The sequence below is a fragment of the Pyrgilauda ruficollis genome, unplaced genomic scaffold (genome assembly GCF_017590135.1).
Source record: "Pyrgilauda ruficollis isolate IOZ18807 unplaced genomic scaffold, ASM1759013v1 scaffold62, whole genome shotgun sequence".
Classification (NCBI taxonomy): domain Eukaryota; kingdom Metazoa; phylum Chordata; class Aves; order Passeriformes; family Passeridae; genus Pyrgilauda; species Pyrgilauda ruficollis.
In genome coordinates this window covers 1,705,835-1,731,209 of record NW_024527933.1, presented here as the reverse complement: position 1 = coordinate 1,731,209, position 25,375 = coordinate 1,705,835, and the positions used below count along the sequence as shown (strand labels likewise).

At 52.1% G+C, this 25,375-nt stretch overlaps 1 protein-coding gene across 1 annotated transcript in view; it reads left to right on the top strand.

Moving 5' to 3' along the window:
* Positions 1 to 25,375, top strand: part of KCNT1 (potassium sodium-activated channel subfamily T member 1) — a 77,252-nt gene that overhangs the window by 11,372 nt on the left and 40,505 nt on the right. The window contains exon 2 of the mRNA XM_041483969.1: positions 1,506 to 1,685. Within this exon, the coding sequence (XP_041339903.1) occupies positions 1,506 to 1,685 (180 nt within the window). The remainder of the gene's footprint in view (positions 1 to 1,505; positions 1,686 to 25,375) is intronic.

Sequence of the window (25,375 nt, the reverse complement as noted above, 5' to 3'; positions counted from 1 at the left end):
CTCTGGGGGAGGGAGAATTAAGCGGCAGATCACAGCACTGAGAACCATCTGAAGCAGTGAGAACCATGTGAAGCGCTGAGGGCGGGCTGGCCTGTGTCTGGGGCTGTGCTCAGCAGAAATCCTGCATTCCACTGCTCTTCTGGAAACTCGGGAGCAGCAGCTGAGCAGGGCTTTGGAATCTGCTCAGCTGGGAGCTGATTTACTGGGCCTCAGTTGGTAAAGATGATGTGAGGAGCCGCAGCTCCCATCCCTGCGGCAATCCTGGGTCTGTGCTCAGTGCTGGTTCAGCATCCAGCTGCTGGAGGCTCTTTTGCCTGCCTTGAGCTCGTGCAGGGTGTACTGGAGGCAGAGCTGTGGGAAGATGCTAGGAATGGCTTGGAGAGGCTTTGGAGGAGACTCTTGGAAGAACATCAGACAGGAGTTGGAGCCTTTCAGCTCTTTGCTGCCTCACACTCCAGAGTCACATGTGAGGGACAAAAATCAGCTCAGAGGCACCAGGTCTCCTCTTCCAAGCCCTGTCCTCCCCCCTTCCCACAAAGAATCTGTGGAATTGGTGCTCCTGTCTTGGCAGAAAGGATCAGGGCCTGAGGTGCTGCCTTTGGGGGTCTCTGCAATGAATGGCTTTGCTGCTTTTTTGGAGTCTCGCTTTAACCCCAGTCTGCTGTGGTGGGCAGCTCGAGCTGATGGGCAGCAGGGGCCATCCCCACGTTCTGGCTGCTAAATGTGCTTTGAGAAAAGAGAGCAGAGAAAGCCCCTAATCCTCTGAAATAACCTCCTGAGGGCTGGCTGGCTTTCATCTCCTCTCTGTGTGGAGTGGCCACACGCGGCCGTCTGTGAGCCACCGCCGTGGGTCTGTCCCAGGCACTGCCCACCCCCGATGGGAGCCAAGGACTGGGTGATGGATCCTCCTGGCCACGACACTTGGCAGCTGGACAGGCGACTGAGTCATCAGCCTTCGCGGTTTCTCATTTAATCCTGGGGCTGTTGGGATGATTTAAGTGCCAGCAGTCCGGAGAGGAGGTTGCGCTTCTGCTTCCAGCACGCTTGTGGAGCCATCATCGCCTTGCCTGCCTCCCATCCCTACTTTTCCTCGCGGGGGGAGGCTGGGGGTGGATCTGGCTTTGGCTGGCAGCTCTCGATTATCTTGCGAGCAGTTTTATTTCCTCCCGCCGATTGGGCTTTTCCATTGGCTCCTCTTGCTCTCCGTATCGCCTGCTGGGAGCGGCAGATGTCCTGTGCCCGGCGCCGCTGTGCGGGGCGCTCCGGGGGACGCTGCCCGCCCCGCCGGGGCCTCTCCTGAGCCGCCGGAGCCCCGAGCCCACCCATGCCCCCGGGGGGAGCGCTCTGCAGGGGGGGCACGGCCGCCTGCCCCGCAATGTAACCGCGGCCGGGGGTGCGGGGGGCGGCGCGGGGCCGGCCCCGGAGGAGGCGCCGGGGCGGGCAGGGCAGAGCAGGGCAGGGCCCCCCTTGGCCCCCCCATTGCCGCTGTCCCTTCTCTCCCGCAGGCTCTCGTCGCCCGGCGGCTGCGGCGGCGGGGACGGCGGCGGGAGCCGCAAGAGCGGGGTCATTCTGGACATCGCCTCCCTGAAGATGACGGAGCTGGAGTCCGAGGTGCTGCCGCTGCCGCCCCGCTACCGCTTCCGCGATCTGCTGCTGGGGGACCAGTCCTTCCAGAGCGACGACAGGTTCGGGGCGCGCCGCGGGGACAGCGGGGTGCAGGGCGCGGGGACAGCGACCCGCCGGCAGGGACACACGGACCTGGGGCTGTGCCGGGGGTGGGGGGACACACGCCTGGGGTGGGGGGACACACACCTGGGGTGGGGGGACACACACCTGGGGTGGGGGACGCAGCCGGGACACCGGCGGGGCGCGGAGCTCTCCGCGGTGCTGCGGGCGCGGGGCCGGAGCCGCCCGGCGCGGAGCTCTCCGCGGTGCTGACGGGAGAGGCCGGGGCTGTCCGGGCTGCTCGGAGCCTGGGGCGAAGGGATGTGCTGGAGGATCCACCGCCGGGATGTGCTGGAGGATCCACCGCCGGGATGTGCTGGAGCATCCCGCGGCGTGTGGCACGGCCGGGATGTGCGGGTGGAGGCCGCGGGTGGCTCGGGGACATTTGGGTGCCCCGGGGCTCTGGGTGTGCTGGGCCAGCAGAGCCTGGTGGGCAGCTTGCTGCGTCCTGGAGTCCATCAGGGGCTGGCAAGAGAAGGGACTGATGTCTGGGGGAGGTATGGGACAGTGAGGGGCTGGTGGAACTCTCCGGGTGTGGAATTTGGGACGGCTCCTCCAGGCTGCCCTCGGATGCTGTGTTGGCAGCAGGGTGACTCTGAAGAGCTGCTGGGGTTGTGGTGCCACTCTCCCTTCCTCGGGATGAGCAGAGGAATGGCTTTTTTGTGCTGAGCACCAGCCTGCTGTTCCTGCCTGGCTGGGATTTATCCCCAGGCTGGGCGAGCAGCAGAGGGAATGCCATGAGTGGCAAGAGAATTCCATGGGCAGAGCAGTTAAATCAAGAGGAATAGGCGCCTTCCCTTCAACTCTGCTCATATCATGAATACCAGTGCTAATGGGGAGTCAGATTTTTATCATTCCCCACCAATTAATTGCGAGATGCTAACAAAAGAGAGATGTAATTCTTGTTGGAAAAAACATTTCAATTACTGGTTAGTCCTTGACTAGCTGCTGTGTGCCTGGTACACCTGCATCAAGGCTTTTGTGCATCTCTCTTAAAAGATAATTTCTTTTTTTTTATATGTACAAGTATCATAAAAAAAAAAAAAAGAGTGAATTTGGCTTTGAGACTGTGAATGTGGGTTTTACAAATGTTCTCTATAAGTGTTCCTAACTTTTATCGCTGCATAAAATTGGTCTGGCTCGAAAAGCAATCTGTGATCCTGGAGGTTTTAAAGCCCAGATTTCCTTAACAGACACTTAAACATTAATATAGTTTTATGACACCAAGTGAGAAGTGAGCAGGAAATTCCTGCTGCAGAAAATGTCTGGGTTTGAGAATGGTTGCGATATGGCTCATTTGGTCAGGATTGAAGATTTAATAGTTTTCATATTTAAGTATTTGGAAGCATCTGAAATATGGAAGATGGCAATTGCAGATTGTGTTCTTTATGTATTTCTCTGGTTACACCCCTTAACCTTCATTTTCCTCTAGATTTGAGTCTTTCTGATTCAGCACTTCTCTTTAATTTTAATGTGGAGATATTCTGGGTTGTTTTGTTAATTCATTAGCCCCATTTCTCAAGAATTCATTAGCATTGTTTCTCAAGATATCTCAGTTTCACTGGCACTGTGCTGTTTCCTTGAGTTATTTTATTTCCCCTTCATCTGGAAAATACTGATAATTCCATTGTGTGGGGGCATGCAGATCTCTGAGCCCACATTTGCTGCTCACTGGAGTCCACTTGACTTCCCTGGGAGCTGAGATGAGCTGTGGGCTTTGGGAAATGTTGCTGTTAGACCTAAATTCCAGTCCAAGTCATTAATAATAGTGGGACCTTGTGGCTGAATCAAGCTCGCTGCAGTAATTATGACTAGTTCATTAGCCTGCTCCAAACCCACTGAATCAGGAGCTGCTTTGGGCTGGCAAAGAAAACAACGAGGAGCAGAAAGACTTTTTGGCTTTGCTGTGCTTGTGGATGATAAGCAGCTCAGAGCTGTGCTCTGAAGGGCTTTGTCACAGCCCTGGCAGGGATGTGATGAGGAAAATCCCTCCTGTATAAACTCTGCAGGGAACCTGGAGGGGTAAAACACAGCTGGCTGGACTTGGAGCTGTAACACTGAAGGAAAGCACCCATAAGGCTGAATATCTCGTTTATTTGTCAAAGCAATGCTTAAAATAAATGTCTCAAATATCAGATTCTGAACACTACCCTGGAATGAGTGTGCTGCTGGGGTGAGGAGGTTTCTGGGGTCAGCAGAAACTAAAAGGATGAGAGGCCAAAGGGGAGCCTGGGTTTTGCTGCTTCTGGAGAGTTAAAACTGTTCCTGCTGGAGATGAATTAGTGCATCCTCATCACAGAGGATGCTGAAGAGACACCAACCCTGGAATGAGGTAATGCTGGAGCTTGAGGAGATGAGAGCTCGTTGGAACAAGTAGATAATTAGAGAGCTGTGGTACAGCAGTGGGAGAGAGTGGGTCCAGATAACCTCTGAAACAGAAGGAACTAATCAGTGAATGTGAGGTGGAATGGGTAAATTATGCTGCTCCTAATTTACTGTTGTTTTTGGAATGTGAAAGATGATCACAGTCGATCTGAGCAGGGCTTGCTCTTTGGCAGGTGGACTGATTGACAGGGGAATTAAATAACACTTTGAACATCCTGTGGTGGATGCAATAAATTGGCCAGGGAGCAAATAGGAAACGGCTGGCTGGGAAGGGAATGTGGGAGGAAAATGGTTTTGTGAGACAGAGAGAGAAAAGCCTAATGACAAGCAAATCTAGAGTTGTCAAGTCCAAGTGCTCCTTCCAGGATCATCCTACTTTCTTTGGAGCTCACTACCAAGAGAGGGTGGAAGGCTTTGGGCTCAGCTGGGTTTAAATTCTGGGCTTGACCTTTCTGCCAGGCAGGTCTCTGGGCTGGAGAAGCAGGATTAGGTGTCATTCAGCTCTGAATTCCCAGAGGCTACAAACAGCTCTCAGGGCAGGACTCTGACTGCTTGGGCCTGGGAGGTGATTTCTGCTTTGGGGAGGGAAGGTTCTCTCTGGAGCCTTGCAGTTTTCTCTGTTGTCTGGCACTACTCCTGCCCAGTTCCGAAGTTTCCTTCTCCTTTGGAAGGTGCTGTCAATGTCAGTAGTGGGAGAAAAATGGATTTGTTCTGCTGGCTCCTGGCAGTGCTGCCTTTCTTATCCCGCTGATGTTTTGTGGCCATGGAAGCGCCCGGAGCCTCTGGGATGCACCAGCAAAGGCAGAGTTTGAGATGTTGAGCCTGTAGCAAAGACAAGGTGAAGAACTGGGGGCACAAACCCCGCTGGGGGAATCCCAGGGAGCTGTGGGAGCAAGGCCAGGGGTGCTGGGAGGGAGCAGGAGCTGAGCACAGCACCCCAGAGCTGCCAGGCTCCTGTTCTGAAGTGAGGCTGCAAGAGCTGGTGAAAGGCAGCTGAGAAAGCACATCTGCTGGATGGATAAATATTGTTTCACACCCCAAGCTGTGGCATCCCTTTGATGTTTGCTGTCCTGACTATGGCATTTTTGGATCTCCTGCATTTCTCTTTTCTTGGACGGTGCTGACAGCTGGGTTGGGGCATGTATAAAAAAAGCCCATAAATAAAATTAAACTGTATCTCAGAAAAGTGTCATTAGGAGTTTATTTGTTGCCTAATTTGAATAGTCTGAACACTTTCCAGAAAATCATCGTCAGAAGCCACAGTCCTATTTACAGGAGCGAGAAGTAATGGATGTCACTTTGATTAAGTGCATTTTTCTGAGGCTAATTATCAGCAAAAAATCATTTTGATGGATGAGAACGTTTGGAAAAGCTGCTTGTGCAGAAGAATTCAGCAACTTCTCTATAAAATTTTAACATCTCCTATTTCTAATCAAAGACATTTTGGATGTTGCATAACCAAGAAAAGAGGATTTTGACAACCGGGGCCAATTCTTTTAAGTTTCTGCTTTCTGGTTTTTTTAGAGTTTTACAACTTCTTTGTCTGTGTGAGCTGACATCTGGTCTTTGTCTCTAATTTGTCTCTAAGTGGTGGCTCTAAATCTTAGGTCAGATTATGCTTGGCATGAGCAAAGTGCTGCAACATCAGCCCTGGAGGATCTCGTCCCTGCAGTTTTCATGCTAACATGCCCCGAGTGACTTCCTCATCAAAATGCATCATTACATTAATGGAGCTGGGTAGTTTTGTGTTCCCGAGGCAGCTTCTGTGGCTGAGTCCTCACTTCATTGCTGTTTGATTTAATGGGCAATTTTCCTCATTTTATTTGGAAGATGCAGATGCCAATTTGAAAATTCCAATTTGTATCCAGAAATTAGAGACATTTATTTCTCTGCTGGTGAGATAATGGCCAATATTTTAAGTCAGTGCAAAGCCTGCTCAGGCTGTAGCCTCTGTGCCAGTGAAGGTTTTTACCTGGAATTAGGAGATTCAGCTCTGATGCCTGTGTGCCACAAAATTCCCCTGGAGGAGGCTCTTCATCCTCCAGCAGTCTGACCCCTTGCTTGTAAAGCAGGATGGATATTATTGCTAATATCCTTCCCTCAATAATGGTGTTTAGACCTATTCCCACCATCCCTGGATGCAGAATCTCTCAAGGGACAGCTCAGTGATGATGCCTGAGCAAACCAAGTAACAAATTTCTCTGGTGAAGGTGCTGGGATCCCAGACAGGAGCTTGGGAGTGCCTGTGAGTCCAGCAGAATGAAATTGCTTCTCCCTTTTTCCACCTGGCAAAGCAAAACCAAAACAGTTATTGATTGGATTAGGCTGTTTCCCTGAGTCAAGGCTTTGTCAAGGCAGTTTCTGTGCGACAGCACAAGCAGGAGTTTGCCCCTGCCAGCCCAGCCAGCCTGCAGCAGGACTGGGGCATCCTGGTGTGCTCCCCCTGGGTCCATCCCTGCTCCCCTTGGGTCCATCCCTTCTCCCCCTGGGGCCATCCCTGCTCCCTCTGGGGCCATCCCTGCTCCCCTTGGGGCCATCCCTGCTCCCTCTGGGTCCATCCCTGCTCCCTCTGGGTCCATCCCTTCTCCCCTTGGGGCCATCCCCGTGTGCTCCTGAGCCAGGAGCATGGCCAGGCAGGCACGTGGCACGTGCAGGTGTGGCTCTTTCCAGAGCTGATGCCAAGAGCTCTGCTGTGCCAGCCAAGGCTGTGGACAGGGCTGAATTGAGTCCCCAGATCCATCTGAGTTGTTGTTGAAGCTGCTGGCCAGGAGCAGCGGGCTGGACACACCGTGCTCCTCCAGAGGGGCTGGTTCCTGCTCCTGGGTCAGAGGGGAAGGAGCATCCCAGGCCCCCCAACCACCCCATGGCTCTTATGGAATGTGGTGTGGTGGGTCTGGAGCAGCAGAGCTTGGGCCAGGCTGGGGAAATCCCCTAGGGCAGCGTGTTGGTGTTCCTAAATCTGCTATCCCTGACAGGGAGGAGTAACCCTGAAAGCCACAGGGCACAGCCCTGCACGGGGTGGGCACCTTCCACCCAGCAGCTCCTCACCCTTAACAGGGGCAAAACCAACAGATGATGACTGCATTCCTCAGCCCAGCTCCAGGTGGGATGCACCAGGGTGAGGAGCACTGCAAGCCTGAGGCAGCTTTATAAAATTGATTTGGGTTTTCTTGTGTTTGTAGATTATTTTTAGTGGTAGCATTCTTAATTGAGGTTTGTTTTTTCCAGTTGTTCTGAAAGGCTGCGGGGATGATTCCCAACGCTGTGTCTTAATTGCAGTGCTGCTTGGAGTTTTTTTAATTGATGTTTCCTTGCAGCTATTGGTGTGCTCTTGTGTCTTCATGTTAAGGCAGGTACCCCTGGATATTGGCAGGAGTATTAGAAAAATTATGAAAGTAATAGAGCAAAGAAGAAATGCGGTTCTCCTGTAATTATAACTATTATTTTATTTTAAAAAACGGCCATTGCTTTTTTCCAGGGATATTGTTTTCACTGTCAGCAGTGGGCCCTTGCTTGCAATAAAAGCAAATGCACGTAGCAGGCTGGTGGAATGAGCAGAGGTGTCCCTGGAGTGCTGCTGTGTATGGCTGTGCCCTGAGGAAAAGGAAGAACAACATTGATTTTCAGTTATTTAGTGCAATTTAACACCGTGGGCTCAAATTTCCGTCCCTCCCTGGGGTGGTTTTCTTTTCCCACTTATTTACTTTCTCTTTGGTTTCTTTTCTATTTGTTGGGGGAATGGGCTTGAAAGAGAAAACAGCATTTCAGGGTGTTGAAGATACTTGTCTGAGCGAAGGGGGGAGCACAGGGGGCTGCAGTGCTTGGTGAGGTGGGCACGCTCCCAGGGCAGCCCCTGGGGGCTGGTGCTGAGCTCACTCATGGCAAATTAAACACGCAGGCAAAATGAATTGTTTTACTCCCCTCAACCACTTGTCCAGGACACACTGAAAGTGCTAACTGAGAGATTTCCTGGCAAGCAGAGTGCAGAGGGCATGAGATATGCTGGAGTCTTGGCTCGTGGTAACTGGGACAAAGCTCCTTCCACGTGTCCTTGGCGTGGCTCTGGAGCCTGGTGGGACATCTCTGGTGGCTCCTGTGGTGGCCCTGGGGCATCTCTTTGCCAGGGGAGCTCCCTTGCCACTTCAGCCTGCTGGGAAAGGGCAGGGAGCAGCTCCCAGCTGGGAGCAGGGGACAAGCCTGGCTGGATGTGAAACCTTGGCAGGGATGTCCCAGGGTTCCTTCAGCACAGGGATGTTCCAGGAGGGAGCACACACCTGCTGAGGCAGGGCTGGTGTTTGGCAGCCTAGCAGAGCCCTGAGCCTGCAGGAATCCCCAGGAGGGCTGTGCTGCTTTAGGTGAGGCTGGAAGGTCGGGCTGAGCCCAAAGCTGTCACCACTGCTGTGGTGACAGCACGAGAATCAACTTGGCAGCTGTAGCTGTAATTGCAGAGAATGCATTAAATTTTTACTGCTGTGTTTTCCCACCACCTTCTCTCATCACAGTTGCATCTTTGTTCCCAAGGGAAATAATTTATTGCTGCTCTGAAGGCGTTGCTCATTGCTTTTCCTCTGCACAGCCTGTTCAGTTCAGCACCTGGCTGTGTGCAGGCAGCTCGGGCATCCCCTGCTCACAGCCTTGGGGGGGACACAGAGGTTCCTCTCCCTGTTTTCCCAGCCCTGTGCTGCTGCCAGCCCTGCTCAGGTGTGAGCTGCTCTCCCTCAGAGCCCTGTGTGGCCGTGGGAGAAGAGATCACCAGCAGAGGCTGAATAAAATTGGTTAATTGGTTAGTGAGTGCTGCTGTACTGCTCCTGTGAGCCATCTCATTTTATTGTGAGGCAGAGGGGCTTAGACAGGAATAAAAGGCTGGAATTTGAATCCAAACATCTCTGGCTGTGAGAAGTCCCACCAACAGACAGCCTATTTACTTTTTACAATCCTTTACTGTTTTAGCCCTGCTTATCAAGAGAGATGAGAACACGTTGCCAGTGAAGCCCTGCAGCGAGCACAGATTTCCCTGCCATGCTGCATTTGCCTCTGCTCCACTGGCACTTGTCAGGATCCAGAGCAGAGGTGGAGGTTGGTTTGTGAATGAAATACCTGATCTTGCTCCTGGCTGGCAGCTCAGAGTGGCTCACACAGGCTCCGTGCCAGCAGCTCTCAGGTTGCTCACCAAGGGCTGGCAGTGCAGCCTCCCAGTCCCCAAATCTGGAGATTTCCTCTATTATCAGTCCATTAATTTGCTGCATTGCTGCAATTAAAAAAAATTATCTTTCAGAGAGTTCATAGTTTAGATTCCTTTGCTCCGTCACACTTTGTATCAATTAATAACATTGAATTTCATCGGCTCTGCGACCTCATTTCCTCTCTTTGTGAAGCTTTTTGTTGCCATTTTAGCAAATTTCTGGCTGGCTGTTTTACTGCAGGGAGATGATCAAAGTCCAGCCTGCTGGAGCAGGCAGGTCCCTGTGGTGCCAGTCTGTGGGGAGGTGGCAGACTCTGCTCTCTGTTCTGTCCCCACAGCCTCATTGGTGATGTCTTAAGATCTCCCCTGCACAGCCTGAGGGCTGGAAGGAGGTTTTCAGGGTTGCAAATCCCCTGGCAGGTTCAGCATTTCCCCTTTAATTATTCTAGGTAATAAATAATTGATAATGAAGAAGTTTGTGGCGATAAGAGTTGAAATGCAAGGCCTTGGGGAGACAGAAATTCCATGGGTGCTAGCACATTGCCAGCAGATTAGAGGAATGTTTTCCAATGTTCTATGTTTTCCAAACTTCTCAAACTCAGAAAACTTGTCCTTCAAAGCAAGCAGTGGGTGAAGCAGGGCTTGCAAGCATTTTTAGAGTTATTTTCTGTCCTAAAACTCCCTCAGCCATGTGTTGCAGGGGCAGTCTGCTCTGCCAGGGCCATCCGTGCCTTCCTGGAAGAACTCCAGGAGCTTGGAGCTGGCTTTGCCTCTTTGGACTTGCACTGGGGCCACAATTGCTTGGTCTTGCTTCTGCCTTGCTCCAGACAGACCATCTGCTCATGTCCCTTCAGGAGACAGCCTGGAGCTGTTTGCTGGCCATAGAATTGATGTTTTGTGAGTGGAATGTGGGGAGCAAAGTCTGTGGATGGGCACAACACCTCGGGGTTGGGACACCCCCAGGACCATCCCCCTGTGGTTTGTGCTGGGTGCCAGTCCTCAATGTGGGGGTGAAAGTTTCTGCAGCCAGAGGTATTTTCTGCAGCTAGATGTATTTTCTGCAGCCAGAGGTATTTTCTGCTCATCAGGTACCTAGCACTGGTGTTTGCCCCGTGTCGTTCCCGTGATGTTTTCCCCCATGGAGCAGGGTCCCTCTAGCCATGCAGAGGGCACATCCTGCTCGTGTTCTGCCATCCCCATGGTTGTTTTCCTGCCTGTGTGGGAGTGCAGGGATGTGTGACACCATGAACAAGTGGCCACGGGGTGTTCAGAGCAGGGCCGGCCGTGGGCGCAGCCGGAGGGAAGGGAGGGAGGGAGGGAGGGAAGAAGGAAGGAAGGAGAGGGGAGGGAGAACAGCACACTCTGCCTGGTGTGGGCAGCTCGTGAGGTCAGCAGGGTAACGTGGAGTGAAACAGCCATGAATTAACCGGGGGAGGTGACTGACTGAAGAGAGGGACACAGCCAGGCATCCTCAGTGAAGCTGGCAGCTTCATCACATCTTTCCTTTGTGTTTCATTTCCTGCTCTTTTGACGAACGAAAATCTTGCTGGATGCGAGCTACGAACTAGTGAGGGTTGGGTTTGTACCTGTGCTGGTGCAGAAATATCCTGGTTTTCTCCATGCAGCTGGGCTCTGGTGAGGTGCTGCTTGCCCCGTGTCACCCTGTCACTGTGCCACCGTGCCCTGGTGTGTGTGGCATGCTCTGCTGGGCTGCAGCTGGAGCTCCTGGCACTGGGGCTGCTGCCACTGCAGGGTGAGGAGCAGGGCTGGGACTGTGCCCTCAGGAGCCTCCTGCCACCCCCAGAGGGGTTTGTGTGTCACACGAAGGGACGGAGCAGAGGCAGTGTCCCCTGTGCTCTGCACACCTCCTGCTGTCACTGGGGTGTCCATCTCAGACACAAACTGTCCCCTGTGTGACATCTCTGCCCCGACCCGCTGAGGCTGACAGTCTGTCCCTCTCTCTGCCCCGCTGCCTTTGCTTTGCTGGGCAGGATTTCATGTTGCTGCTGTCACCAGTTCCTTTGTCACGGATGGTTTTTGCTGCTCTGCCATCTCACTGCGGAGGGGCCCTCTGGAGGCCAGCGCACACATCACTCCCGTCCAGCTCCACAAATCCAGGAAAAATGGCATTTTCTTATTCTCTCCAGGACGTTCTGTCATCACCTGTCTTGGAGCTTTTGGTTGTAGCTTTACATAAAGCTGGCTGCTGTGTCTGGGATGCTGGGCAGGCTGTCTGTGGGGTCTGGGGGAGCGAGGAGTGGGTCTGTCCTCATCTCCTGTCCAGGCAGCCACCCACAGCCACTCTGCCAAGGCTGGAGATTGGGATCCTCCACCCGGGGAGGGCTCTGAGGGAGGTGCTGCCATCCTCCCCTCTGCACGTCCCAAATTCTTGGAGTTAAACATGGATCAGCAGGTTCCATGGAACCCCAGGTTCCCTCAAACCTGGTCCTGCTCTGCAGAGGGCTGTGATGAGTTCCTCTCTCCAGGATGGGCTTTGTCCCCCTCCTGCACCCCAGGGGATGGACACGGCTGCTGTGTGCTCTCAGCCTCTGCTTCAACAGCAGAATTCTTAGAAAAGCTTCACTTTAAGGCGAGGCCAACCCCAAGCCCGCCCTCTGTGAGTGACTGTGACTGGGATCTACAGGGTTTGGTGGCATTTGGGTGTGGATTTCTTTGGGTGTGATCCCCTGCCCTGCACTCTGCTGCCTGTGCCTCCCAGGGGAGGTTCCCCAACTCCTTCCCATTCCCATTCCTGGACCATCGGGCTGGTGTTGTCCAGCTCATTCCCATTCCCGGACTGTCAGGCTGGTTTTTCCCAGCTCATTCCCATTCCCATTCCCATTCCCATGCCTGGACTGTCAGGTGGTTTTTCCCAGCTCATTCCCATTCCCATTCCCATTCCCATGCCTGGACTGTCAGGTGGTTTTTCCCAGCTCATTCCCATTCCCATTCCCATTCCCGGTGTTTCCCCAGCCGGGGCTGGGCAGGAGCGGCTGGGAGGCTGTGGCTGTGTTTGGATCAGACATCTCTGCCGCGCTTCCTGCAGCCCACGCAGCCTCCAGAGCGTGGCTCTGCAAATTTAGCAGCTCCCTCCAGGCAGGGAGCTCTCCTCGCCGGGCCGTGGGCAGAGCCACGGAGCTGCTGTGCGCGGCTCTCTCCCGACGTGCCGCCGGTGACTGTTAGCAAAGTCATCTCTTTCCTTGAGCTTTGCTGCCAGGAGTTTCTGGCTCCAGAAGGGGACTTTGCAAAAGCCCCACCTGCTGCTCCCAGCCCTGTGTGAGCCTCGGCCGTGGGGCAGTGTCCCCGTGGTGGGGTGTCGGGAGCAGCTGGAGCTTGGTGGCTCCGTGCAGGTACGTGTCACCTCCCTGGTGGCAGGAGCTGTCAGGGAAAAGGTCTCCTCTGTCTAGGAGAGAGGAATGTTTCTGGGGAAGCAGGTGGTGAAGATGTTTAGCAAATGTCAGCTTGAGACCTTGCCATCCTGTGGGCAGGAGTGACATTGCTGAGAAATGTGTTATCCTGTCAGAAAGCAGCAAAAGAAAAAAAAAAAAAATCCCTCAGGGAAATGTTTACGGGCGAGGCAGAGCTTTGCCAAAAGTGGGCGTTTTTCCACCACGGAGCCTCACGGAGCGTGAGCTCCTGGGAGCAGTGGGAATCCTGCTCCAGCTCGCTTCACTCTTGTCTGCTGAGCCACTCTGCCTTGGTGCTGAACGCCTCAATCACTGCCCCGAGCAGTTTAATTTGAGAGTGGCCTTTTCTCTGATGCACCATGTTGGTTTGTAGGTGAGCAAAAAGCAGTTTAAACAGAAAAGGGTCCTGCAGATTGGTACCAAATACAGCTTTTCAGAGCTAAGACGCTGCCTAAAACTCCTTTCAGACAAACTCTGCTTGTGGTGGCATTGCAGGGACTGAGAGAAACTCGTTTGCCCAGTGTCCAGTATCAGTGTGTGAAGTGCCTAATTGCATCTGGGCTGAGAGCTCCGTATGGGAGTAATGTTTGAAAATTTTCTCATTTAATAAAATGGGTGGTAATTGGCTCTCAGAAGAGAGTTTAATTGGAATAATTGGCATGGACACTCATGTTAATTTAGTTTGGTGTTTCTAATGCACAGTCACGGTGTTTGCTCAAGAGCAGAAGTGGGGATTAGGTGGTGCCCATATTTCTCAGCAAGAAGTTGCAGCTGGGCTCTGGGAAGGCATTTACTGGAGGAAGCTGTTCAGTTACTGTTCTTGAAGTTGGATTTTGGAGATGGATTTGCTTCATTACAGTTTGATGCAATGACACCCACGCTGCTGAGAGTCGAGGCCTCCTCTGACACTGCATTTCCCACTTCAGATGATTTGGGATTGGTGTTTGTGCTCACCTGGAGCAGCTCCAGCTCCCTGGCACGGGGACATCCCTGTCCTGAGGTGCTCACACACACGTGTGCAGGAGTGTGCTCACTCATGAGCCAGCACACAGGGAAGGGGAAGTTCATGTTCTCTACCCAGCCTTTCATCCCTGCTTCTCTCAAGTCTCTCAAGACCCATCAATTCCAGGTCAGTAAATCAGCACCGTGAGGTTTCTCTGTGTGGAAAAAGATTTTACAGATCTTTGCAGAGTGGAGATGTCTCAAGCTGTCATCTCAGAGCAGTTGTTCAGGGACTGCCATGAGCTGGAGGCTCTGCTGCAGGAGCTCCTGCTCTGTGGGGTCACTGAGAGTGTGAGATGGTGACACAAAACCATTACAGCTCCTCAGCCTCTTCCAGAGCTGTAGTTTAACAATTTTTTCCTTTTCATCTTCCTCCAAAATGCTTTTAAAGCTTGGTATTGTCACTTTGTTTGGACTCTTCCCACACAGTAACTGCACTTAGACCTGCCCAGTGCTGATGGGGAGATTTATTGCCAGCAGCTATTGTGTGAAAATTGAGAGGAAAAACAATTTTCTAGGCAGCTCTTGTTAGACCTCTAACGGGAAATATTTCTTTCGTGCTAAGAACTTGTGAATGGTTTTAGTGCTGGATGCTGTGCTCTGTGCCTCAGGAATGTTCAGCCTTCCAGGGTTCAGCAGCACAAATGTTTCTGCTTGCAGCCATGTGCTGACCTCACTGTGCATGCACGAGGGCTGCACGCCTTCCCAACGGTGAGAGTTTCAAAAAAAACCACAAAAAAACTCTGACAAAGATCAAAGCTTGCACCTCAGACCCCAGGGAGTGAGCGAAGTGAGTGAGGGTTGGGATTCCAGCAGGAGGGAGGAGGCAGGGAAGGGATGTTCCTCTCTGCAGCAGGGAATTGTGAGCCTGAGAGCAGAGGCTGGGGGAGCCCCCTGCCCTTTTGCAGCGCTGTGTTTGGAATTGTTGTGCTGCTGGAATCCCCTGTTCCCTTCCAAAGGAGGAGGATTCACAAGAGGCACAGTGAGTGCTGCTGTTCCAGCACGGGTTAGTGAGCACAGGAAAGAACCAAGATCCTCTTTGGGACCTCGTGGCTGCTTTTACTGAGAAACTTTGGAGAGCTGAAACAATTTACCAAACCAAATTACCCAAACATTTAAGGCCTTTTTTCCCCTCTTAAGCTTTTTATGCTCTGTTTCCCACAGACAGATTTTAGGGAGAGAAGGGAGTACAGCTGAACATGCTGGTGAAGATATTAATCATGATATAATTCAATTTTAATTCCATTAGACACCTTTAGTGATCAGGGAGTTTCTCACTTGGTTTAATTGACTCTTTTCCAGATGATGAAGCTGCAAGCTCTGGCACTTGTTATAAATGTCTGTTTATTAAACCATGCTTCGTCCTCAAAGCCTTTGCCTGGCCAGGATGGATATAAATGGAGATGATGATGTTTGCAGTTCAGTCTTTAAGGAGACACTGTGTAAAAAATTGCAGCCTTCTCTTTTTCATTTTTGTGTCTTTATGTGAGAGATGAGAACTGGACAAGGCATTTTTTTGCTGTGCTTTTTACTGTAAATGTTCAGGCAGCCAAGATCTGTGGAACAGCATTTGCTGTCACACCAACTCCTGCAGTGGATATTCCCTTTCCAACAGATGATTTGGTCATGGCAGTTGAACCAAAAGCTGATGGGCAGATAAGGGTGGTGGATAATTTAAAATCCTTTTGTGGCTTTAGTTCACCTTTGGCTCCCGGCCTGGCTGGGCAGGCAGCTCTGACCTGTGTGAGGCAGCTCTGTGGGGAGTTCCAGAGGTTTTTGTGCAAAACTTCCTGGAGCCCCTTCCCTCAGGGACACAGTTTCACACATCCTTGCCTTTTCCTTTTTATGCCTCGGGGCTGACCCCTGCTTTTGGCTGGATGAGAAAAGAGAGATGGTTTTTGTCACGTGCAGTACAGCACCTATGTGGCTTGGGCATTGCACTCACCTGGCTGCAGGTGACTCTGGCACTTCACCTGGCTGCAGGTGACTCTGGCACTTCACCTGGCTGCAGGTGATTCTGGCACTTCACCTGGCTGCAGGTGACTGTGGCACTTCACCTGGCTGCAGATGATTCTGGCACTTCACCTGGCTGCAGGTGACTCTGGCACTTCACCTGGCTGCAGGGCCCCGTGGCTCACAGCAGAACCCCCAGCTACAGCAGGATGTTGATGGGCAAGCAAATTTTTCCTCATTGAAGTTAAAATAAGAAACGTTCTTGGAGATCAATGGTCTGGCACAACCCCCTGTTCTAGTCCTGCCCACACAGCCTGATGAGGCTGTCACAGACTCCATGGAGTTCATGTCTCATTTCTGCAGCACACTGTGAATTCCTCTTTAGGGGGACTTGCCATTTTCTCTGTCTTATATTATGCATTACAAAAAGAATGCTGAGAAAAATGAAAAAATGTATGGGAAATGGTACCTGGCATCATCCAGTGACCCTGGGGAGGGAGGAAAATGTTATTACCATGAGACATAATTGGCAGTGCTGATGGAGAGCCCCAAAGCCAAAATTTCTTCTTTGTATGTCAGTCATTTTTCTTGGAATTTTTTAGAAGTTTTATGGAAGTTTTTAGATGCTAAAATTCTCCACATTTTTCAGCAGAAACCCTTAGCACCATTTAATAGGCAGACACTGTTCTGCATCACATTACAATTTCAATACTTTAAAAGCAAAGAACATCATGAAGAAAAAAGAGCTTGGAGTCCTTTAAAACTGCAGAGTGGGAATCACTGTGGCATTTTGAAAGTCCCTGTGAAATTGCTTCCTGGTGAGCTCTGCCAGGCAGCTCAGGGGTGTTTGCAGCAGCATCTCAGGCTCCCCTGGGCACTTTGCTGCTGGGCACAAAACCAAATTCCAGAAGGGTTTGTGAGGGGTACATGAGGAGCATGAGGTGCCTCTCCAGCTCTACATCCCCTGGGAGAAGCTGGGGTGAATCCCAGGGGAGCAGGGTGTCCCCTGGGGCTGGCTGTGATGGAAAGGTGCCACAGGGGCTGTGGCTGCTGCCTGTCCTGCCCTGGTCACTGAGGGTGCCCAGAGCACACCTGTCCTTTCCCCAGGTGCTGCCTCAGCCCCTGCAGAAGGAGGACACCAAGGGAAGAAGGACACCAAGGGGGAATCCCGGCCTCAAATGCACCCGGGCAGGGAGAGGCTGGAGGACATTGAGGAATTGCCAGGGTAATTAAGGGATTAAGTCCCTGGAGGGAAGTTAAGGAATAGCCACGGTAATTCTGCCATACCAGGTGGATTTTCTGCTCCTCCTGTCCCACAGCTCAGGCACGGGGCCTCTCCTGCCCTGCCCCTCCTGTGGGCATTGGCAGCGGTGCCCAGGGGCATTTCCAAGGTGTTTTCAGACCCCCGGTGGGAAATCGCTGCACAAATGCTTAAAGCCAACAACATTTATGGTGCAAGGATCATCCCTGCTGGGAGGCAGCGAGCAGCAGTGCTGGCAGGGGAGGGCAATGCTTTGTGCCTGGGGGAGCCTGGAGCCCCCCAGCTCCTGCGTGCCGGGTTTGGTGCTGCCCTGCACCTCCCCAGCTCCTCCTGTGTGAATTTGGGTGCTGCCCTGCCACTTCCTCCGGGCTAGGTTTGGGTTCTGTCCTGTCAGCTCCTCCTGTCTGGATTTGGTGCTACCCTGCACCTCCCCACCTTCTCCTGTCCGGGTTTGGTGCTGCCTTGCACCTCTCCATCTCCTCTTGTCTGGGTTTGGTGCTGCCCTGCCTTTCCCCATCCCCTCCTCTCTGGGTTTGGTGCTGCCCTGCCAGCTCCTCAGCTTCTCCTGTCTGGGTTTCGTTCTGTCCTGCCACATCCCAAGCTCCTCTTGTCTGGGTTTGGTGCCCTGCCTCCCCCCATCTCCTCCCAGCCAGGTTTGGTGCCCTGCCTCTCCCCATCTCCTCCCAGCCAGGTTTGGTGCTGCCCTGCCTCTCCCCATCTCCTCCCATCCAGGTTTGGTGCTGCCCTGTCTCTCCCCATCTCCTCCCAGCTAGGTTTGGTGCTGCCCTGCCTCTCCCCTGTGCTGGCTGCTCTCTCCCCACCGTGCCCGCCCGGCTCCTCTGGCTGCAGGCAGGGCTGACTCACGCTGGGCAGCGCTGCCCAGCCCCTGCCAGCTCTGCCTGGGTGAGCACCCGGCGCCGCTCTCATTAAATCTTGGGAAGCAGAGAGTGACCCCGTTATGTACTCACCTGGAAAAGTGACTTGGCCGTGCCTCATTACTGTGCTCTGCCCGGAGACTTCTCATGCTTCCCTTGCAGATATATATTTAGATTTTACCCGAGGGCTTTTAATTTCCTCGCTGGCTTGAGCAGCTGTGACAGGTACACACTTACCTTCCCTTTTTCCTCCGGCCATTTTAACCTGCCACCGGCTTTGTTAAGGAGCAGGAGGGGATTGAGAGTCACTGAAACGCTTCAGGGTCTCATTGCTCTGCTCGTGAGCCTGTCAAATGCAGCCAGGAGTGGGAGCAGTGTCGGCAGCATCGTGGCTTTGTAGGGAGATTTGTTCAGCAGCTGCTCTATTTCTCCTTCTCCCTGCTAAGCAGTCCCGAGTTGCCACACTGGGTTTGCAGCTTTCATGTTCGTCGCTGATGAGCCACACTTAGAGAAGTAAAAATGGCTTTGCAAAGGCTGCACTGACAGTTCTGGGATTCAGCAGTTACATAAGGGCTGCTCCGGCTCCCCGGGAAGGGGAGCTGCCCTCCCTGCTCTCCTCCAGCCAAAAAGAGGGGCTCACTTTGGGAATCCCCTCCATCCCTCTGCAGCCAGCCGGGCACGGCTGCTGGGCACCAGCTGGGCAGTGGGAGCAGCCTCCTGGCTCTGGGTGGGAGGGAGATTTCGGGGCACTGCTCCTATCACTGGGCAGTTTCTGGAGTCCTGGGTCCTCTCCTCTAAACCCTAACGTTTGGAAGTTGTTAACATTTGGAATGTTAATGCAGAGTACACTGGCAGGAGGAGAGAAATCAAAGGCTCTTCTGGTATCAGCCCGTCCCCCTCTGGGCTCACAGCCTGCCTTCAAGCTCTGGATGTGTTTTCTTACTTTACATAATTTTTCCATCTCTTTCCATCAGCCCAGCTCTTCAAAGGCTTCCTTCTGTTTCCAGCTCTCTTGCAGCTGCTAAATACACTCTCCTCTATGCTTTCCAAGCTGTTCCTCCTTCCCCAAAACTCCAGTGCTCCAGTTTATTGCAGAACTCTCCCAAACTCTGCCAAGGAGTCGCTGGGCAATGCAGGAGCTGCTGCCTGGAGCTCTTTGGTTGTGCTGCCTGGCTCAGCTGCCAAGGCTAAACAGGGAAAGTGAGGGAATAAAACACAGGCAGTGAATTTCTGCCTGTGCCATGCAAATCTTCCTGGTGTCTGCTGTGGCCCCATTTGGCCAAAGGTTCCTGTGGATGTGTGATGGTGTCAGTGGATATCGGTGTTGCCCTGCTCCAGGCTCTCTCCTGGTGGGTTTGTTTGCTTTGCCAGGATGCCAAGGACCCCCAGAAGTGCAGTGGGGATGGAGCAGCTCCCCAGACCCACCGTGGTGGGAGCTGATCCCACAGAGATCCTTGGAGGTGAGTCCCCTCCAAAGGCTGGGCTGACACTCTGGAGTGGAAAGAGGGAATTTGGTACCTCTGTGATTTTGGCAGCAGCACTCAGCCCAACTGCTGTCCCAGCCAGATGCTGTGATGACAGAAATCCCTGCAGCTTGTGAACTTTTCCTGAAATGCTTTTAATGACAGTTTAATAATAACACTTAGTGCTTGGTACAGACCTTCTCCCCCCTGGAAGTGCAAGGCTGTGGTGAGGAGGGTAAGGACCATTATCCCCCCTGTGAGCAGGGGGAATAGCTGCTTTTATTTGTGAGCCTAATTATAACAAGTGGAATTAATCAACTTTTCATATGAATGGTGTTGCTTTTTGAAGACAAATGTCAGAAAGGAGCCCTAGAGGGCTCGAGGTGGTGCAGATCCACTGATGGCTTCTCAGGGAACTCGTCAGAGCCTGTGGTGCAAAGGCATTAACCCTGCCAAGGCAGAGGGAGGAGGGAACAGAAAGGAGAGCCAAGGCAGGGCACAGTGTGGGTTTGCTGGTGCCCTGGGTCCTGCTGAGTGGGTGTTTCTGAAAGCTGCTGCTGCCCCAGCCCTGGTGTGTGTTATTCCCCCTGCCCTTCCCCTCTCCAGCTGCTCAAAGCTCCATTGCTTGGGAATATTCTCCCAGCTCCTGAGTGTCCTCTGATCCTTAGTGCTCTTCATGTAGTGCATGGAGAAATTCCATTGAAATAATTACTTTAGTAATTGATTAGTTTCTTAGTGGGAGGACACAGAAGCTGTAACCTCTTCTTGTGAAGTCACTGAGTTTTGGGCTTTCCCCCCTCTTCTCTGTCCTGCTCTACATCCCCCTGGTGCATCCTGGCCCTCTCCAGCCTGCAGGGAGCCCAGGCAAGTGGAGGTTTCTTTTGGCTGAGGTCTCTTGGTGTGACAGTAATGGGCAGTGAGTGACCAAGGCCAGTGAGTGCAGGTGGCAGAGTCCCTGAGATGCTTTCAGTGCTGCCCTGCTGCTCACAGCCCATTGCTGCATGGATTCGCCTCCAGGGAATCCAAAATCCTGGGAAATCCTCCCATTACCTCTGGCACTTATCTGCAGGCAGTGGGGAGGGCAGGATCCATCACCCTGGCGACAGAGGGCACAGGAGATCAAGGCAGGACTCGTGTGCAAGTGCTTTGAATTGCAAAGTGTGGCTGGGGCTGCCCCTGGCCCTGCCCTGCTCCAGCAGCACCTGCCCCAGGGATCCGTGTCTGTCCCATGGGATCAGCCCCAGGACAGCCCCAGCTCACCTGGATGCACCTCCCTGGGAGTGGCAGGTAGGAGTCACCCTCCAGCCCAGTTTCTGCAGCCCCTCAGGAGGGATTTGATCCTCTCTGAATTTTAAATTTCATCTTTGACAGAGTCCTGCTGGCTCTCCCAGCAGGGCTGAGCTCCTTTGCCAGGGACCTTCCTCTCCAGGTTAATGGAAAGAAAATGGAGAGAAGTTTTTTTTTAATTGACTCAGGATCAATAGATAAAAGTATTTCCTAAAAGCACTTTTATTAATAAATACCTACATAAATCCCTTCCCAGGCATCTGCTGTATGTTGCAATATCTACAATCTGAGTTAATCAATGTATTGCTGTTGTATGTTGGACTGTGAGAGGAACTGGAGCTCTTTGAGTTCAGCTCTCTCACTAGCTGTAATTCCAGGAGCTGATGGAAGTCAAAATTCCTGGCAGAAGGACTTGATTTGTTGGGAAAAGAGTTCCTTGGGGCACTCTTGAGCAGGTGTGCTGTTAGGGGAGCAGGTGGGGGATCCTGGCTGTCCCAGAGGGCTCTGAGGGTGTCCATGCACCACGTGTGTGTGGGAGCAGCTGTGGCTCTGCACAGGCATGGAAAGGCCAAGTTCTACACAGAGAAAGGGCATGAAGCACCAACATTTTTTATTTTATTTTTTTTCTCTCTTTTTGGCAAATTTGCTATTTTCACTGAGACAAATGTCAGAGGAAAAAAACATTCTGATGAGGAAGCAGAAGCTCCTTTTTCTGTGATTTTAACTTCCCGTTGGGATAGAGAATGACCAGTGAATAGAGAAAAAAAAAATCAAATCTTCAGGTTTCCTCAGAAGCATGGATATTTCCAGGCAGTTCTGCTGCAGAGGGATGTTTCAGCTGGTGATTTCTGTGGCTTGGCTGCAGGATCCTCGGTGGGGTGGGGGTGGTTTTTGCAGGGCTCTGCCTGAGCCTTGGCAACCTCCAAACCTTGGCAGCTTTTGAAAAGCAATTCTGCAGAGTGCCTGGTGACAATGTAGGGCATTCCCTGGTGGCTCAGGGGCAGAGCTGGTGCATGTGAACTTCGTGAAAAACACCCCAGCAAGAGGCTGTGCCAGGCAGCTTTCTGCATTTATCTGAGCATTAGTGGCCCTCTGAAGTTTATTGAGCTGCTAATGTCACGCTGTGACATTTGCTGGGGTCTTGAAATACAGGAGGTGTTTGTGGCAGTCATAAATTACATGGGATCTTGTTTTTCTTTGGTGTTATTAAATTAAGGGAGGTCAGGGTTGCTCTGCAAAGGCACAGAAACACAGAGGGGCCATGCAGGGAAAGGTGATTTTCCTAGAGCTGCTTGCCAAGTGTGTCCAGGGGTTCCTGGAGGGATAATAATGAGCATTAATGGCTTTTCAGCTCGGGGTCCCTGCAGTTAACACTTTATTTGTATGAACACAGCCCCTTCTTAGAGCAGCAGCTCTGGTAACCTCTCCTGTGAGGTTCTGACTGCTCATGAGCACAAGCTCTTCTTCCAAAGTGTATTTTCCCACCCAGGTTACTCCTTGTAGGTTTGGAATGATCTTTGCAGAGCTGATTCCTTTCAAGATTTTAAAATACATTAACCTGGCTTTCCCTGAAGAGGTCTTGCAAACTCACAGCCTTGGGTTGTATCTCAACAGAGCAGGTTTGTTTGCCAGAAAATGGGAAAAACTCAGCCCCTTCCTGTATCATCAACTACTTCTAATGGACAGGGTGATGCTTTATTATTAATAAGTTGGATATGTGAGTAAAGGGAGTTTTGGCAATGAGGACTGAAAGCGGCCTGGATAAAAGGGAGAATATTTAACAATGCAGTTGCTGTGGATTCAATTAAGAGCAATGAGGAATCTGCTTCTTTCTTAATCTTATTTTCTGAAATAATATTACCCCTGCAACTGCTGCTCAGCAATTCCCAGCCACCTCTCCAGCCCCCGGCACAGCAGTGGTCTCTGCATAATGTAGATGCTGAAATGAGAAATCAGCACTTTGTAATGGGCTCTCAAACTAAAATTAAACATCCATTTCCTGGCTTGCAGTCAGATGGTTGGCATTCAGCTGGCCCGGGAAGTGCTCCTGGACCTGGAGGAATTCTTATTTGGGCTTTGATGTTGCCGAGGTTGTGTTTGGTTGGTTTTCCCCCCTGGGCTCCCTCGCAGGACGTGCTGTACCAACAAGGTGCTCCATGTGGAGCTCTCTGCTGTGTCCCCTGGGCAGAGGCACTGAGGATGTGTCCCTGCAGAGCTGGCTGAGGTGACAGGCACGGCTCTTTCTAGGAACAGGCAGTTTCCCTGCCAGAGGGAGTGTTCTGGGTGTGCTGGATGGACTGGGCTGCCTTTGCTCGTGGTTTCTGCTTCACCCCTGCTCCCACTGCTCCTCTGGACACAGCAGCAGTCCAGGGCTGGGGGGGCCAGGAGGGGAGAGGCTGCTGAGCTCTGGGTCTTCAGGTGAAGTGGGGAACATGCTGCTTTGCTGAGAGAGGAGTGTTTTCTGCTGCAAGCACAGCACAGGAGCTGCTCTGGCAGCTCAGAGCAGGGCTGGGTGCTCCCAGGGATCAGCTGGGCTGGCAGAGGTTCTGCTCTGCTCTCCTCTCCCCAGAAGGGACATTTGCTCTGACCCACAGCCCTGCTTGCAGTTTCTCGTGGCCTGGGGTCAGATCATTCCCCTCTCTTTGGTTTTCTTCTCTTGGTTTGTGTTTAAGTGCTTGATGGAAAAGGCAACTTCATGGAGAGGTTTCTGTGGGCAGGGTCTGAGTTCCTCACCGGGCTCTTGGTGTTTTTTGTCACCTTCTGCACAGCACAAGTATGACAGGAGAGTTTATATGTTCTGTTAAAATTCCCCAGGTCTTTCCCTAATCCCTCTTCTGTTCCTGCTGCTGTGTGAGGGCATTAGTGCTGAGATTAATAACTTAAGCCTAAGCCCCTTTTCACATCTAATCTCAAGCCTAAAATTAATATTCTTCTGCATTTAGGAATACAATAGAATGTAGAATTCATCCAAAAAGAGACACCTGATTGCCCCATCCCAGTAGCTCTGTGGTCCAGGAGGATTTATCAGGGCACACTCCAACCCAGAGGGCTGACAGATTGTATTTGATGTTTGAGGACAACACCCTGAAGTGAAGAGATGTGGAGCAATAAATTGAAGAGTCTGAATCAAACCATGAAGCAGAAAGGAATGACTTGGGTGGAAAATTAATGTATTGAGCTAATGAATCATTTCGAGGCAAAACAAGAAATGAAATGTACGCTGAAAGCTGGCACATTAAGAAAAGGACTGCGGGTTTTTATCCATTTTGCATTCCAAAATGCAGAAACAAAGTATGTCAGATGGTGAAATCCCATTAAGAAATAACACTGTGAGCAGGGAAAGCAGGATTTGGTTAACAGGAAATGGGAATTTTGGGGACTGCATTTGTGCCATGGGGCAAATGATGGCTGGGTACTGATGGTGGGGGAGAGCAGAAGGCAGAGCTCAGTGTGCCTGGCAGCTCCTGGCAGAGAGGAAGCAAGGACTGCCCTTTTTTCCCCAGCATTTGGCACAGGACGGTGATTCTGGGTGTTCTGACAGCCTGGCAGGGGGATGGAAGGTGTGGTTAGGGCATGGAGCTGTGCCAAAGGGAATTGTCAGCTTTTCATTCTGAAAGGGAAGTACTTGGATCCCAGAATTTCCATCCAGAGCAGCTCCTGCCCTGCTCTGCCAGCCAGCCCTCTCACAGCTGCAGGTCCCAGGCTCTGGCAAGACCCTTCCAGTCAATGCACTGACTTTTTGTACAAAAATACTGAAAGAAATCCTGTGATGGAACCTGATTATTCACATTGGTTTAGACCATGGCATGGTGACCATCAGTGAATTTATTCTTTATTTCCAGCCTGCAAAGGGGCAGCATGGCCTTGCAGTGGGGCTGGGCTGTGGGGCAGCCCTGGTGGGATGTGTTGGCACCACTTGGGGTGGGGTTGGCACCTTGGGGTGACATGGCAGGAGCTGGGTGACAGTGACACTGCGGCGCTGTGGTGACACTGCTGTCCGTGGTGCTGAGCCCTGGGCCACACTCAGGCTGTGGCACCTTCAGGATGCTTTTTGTTTCTGGCTGCCAGCAAAGCAGGAGCAGCCCTGGACTGGTGGCATTCCCAAAAGAGGGAAGGATACACGACCCTTTCCCCCCAGTCCTTTCCAACCCCACCTGTGCACTCAGGTGTTCTCTCCAGCTCAGCTCTCCCCTGGCCATGAATTCCCTTTTCTGCTGGGTATTTGGGAAATCGATGCTGAGAGTGCTGAAGGAGCAGCAGCTTTTGCTGTCACCTGAAGAGCGAAACGTGAGTCACTCTGGGCCAGGTGACATGCACCTGCCTGGCCAGGTGAGCAGGAACTGAGCCCTGCTGGCAGCTCTGAGGGAACAGCAGGGAGCTCCTCTCTGCTTGGTTCCCAGTGGATGCATTCAGGAGGGGACAGAGCTCTGCTGCTTGGTGGCTGAGAGAGCCAAACCTGCTGAGTCTGTTCCCTGGCACGCAGTGTGCACGCTGCTCTGTACACAGAGGAATGAGATAAAATAGCTTCCTCCTCCTCATACTGCTACCAAAAAACAGCAATGGGGAAAAAATAATCCTCCAGCCCCTGCCCTGCTTGTGGTGATAAGAGCAGTGCAATCCTTCTTTTGACAGAGTCAGGCAAGGCAATTTCATTATTTAGCAAACAAAGCCTTTTCAGAGATTTCTGCATCGTGGACGTTTTCTCGGCAGTTTTGCACCAAATTTGTTGCAGCAGCAAGGCCAGAGAGTTTGCCTTGACTCCCCTCACTACCAAAATAAATGTACAGGGCAGGATTGTTCCACTGAGCAGCCGTGGCTGGGGAGAGAGAAGAAGG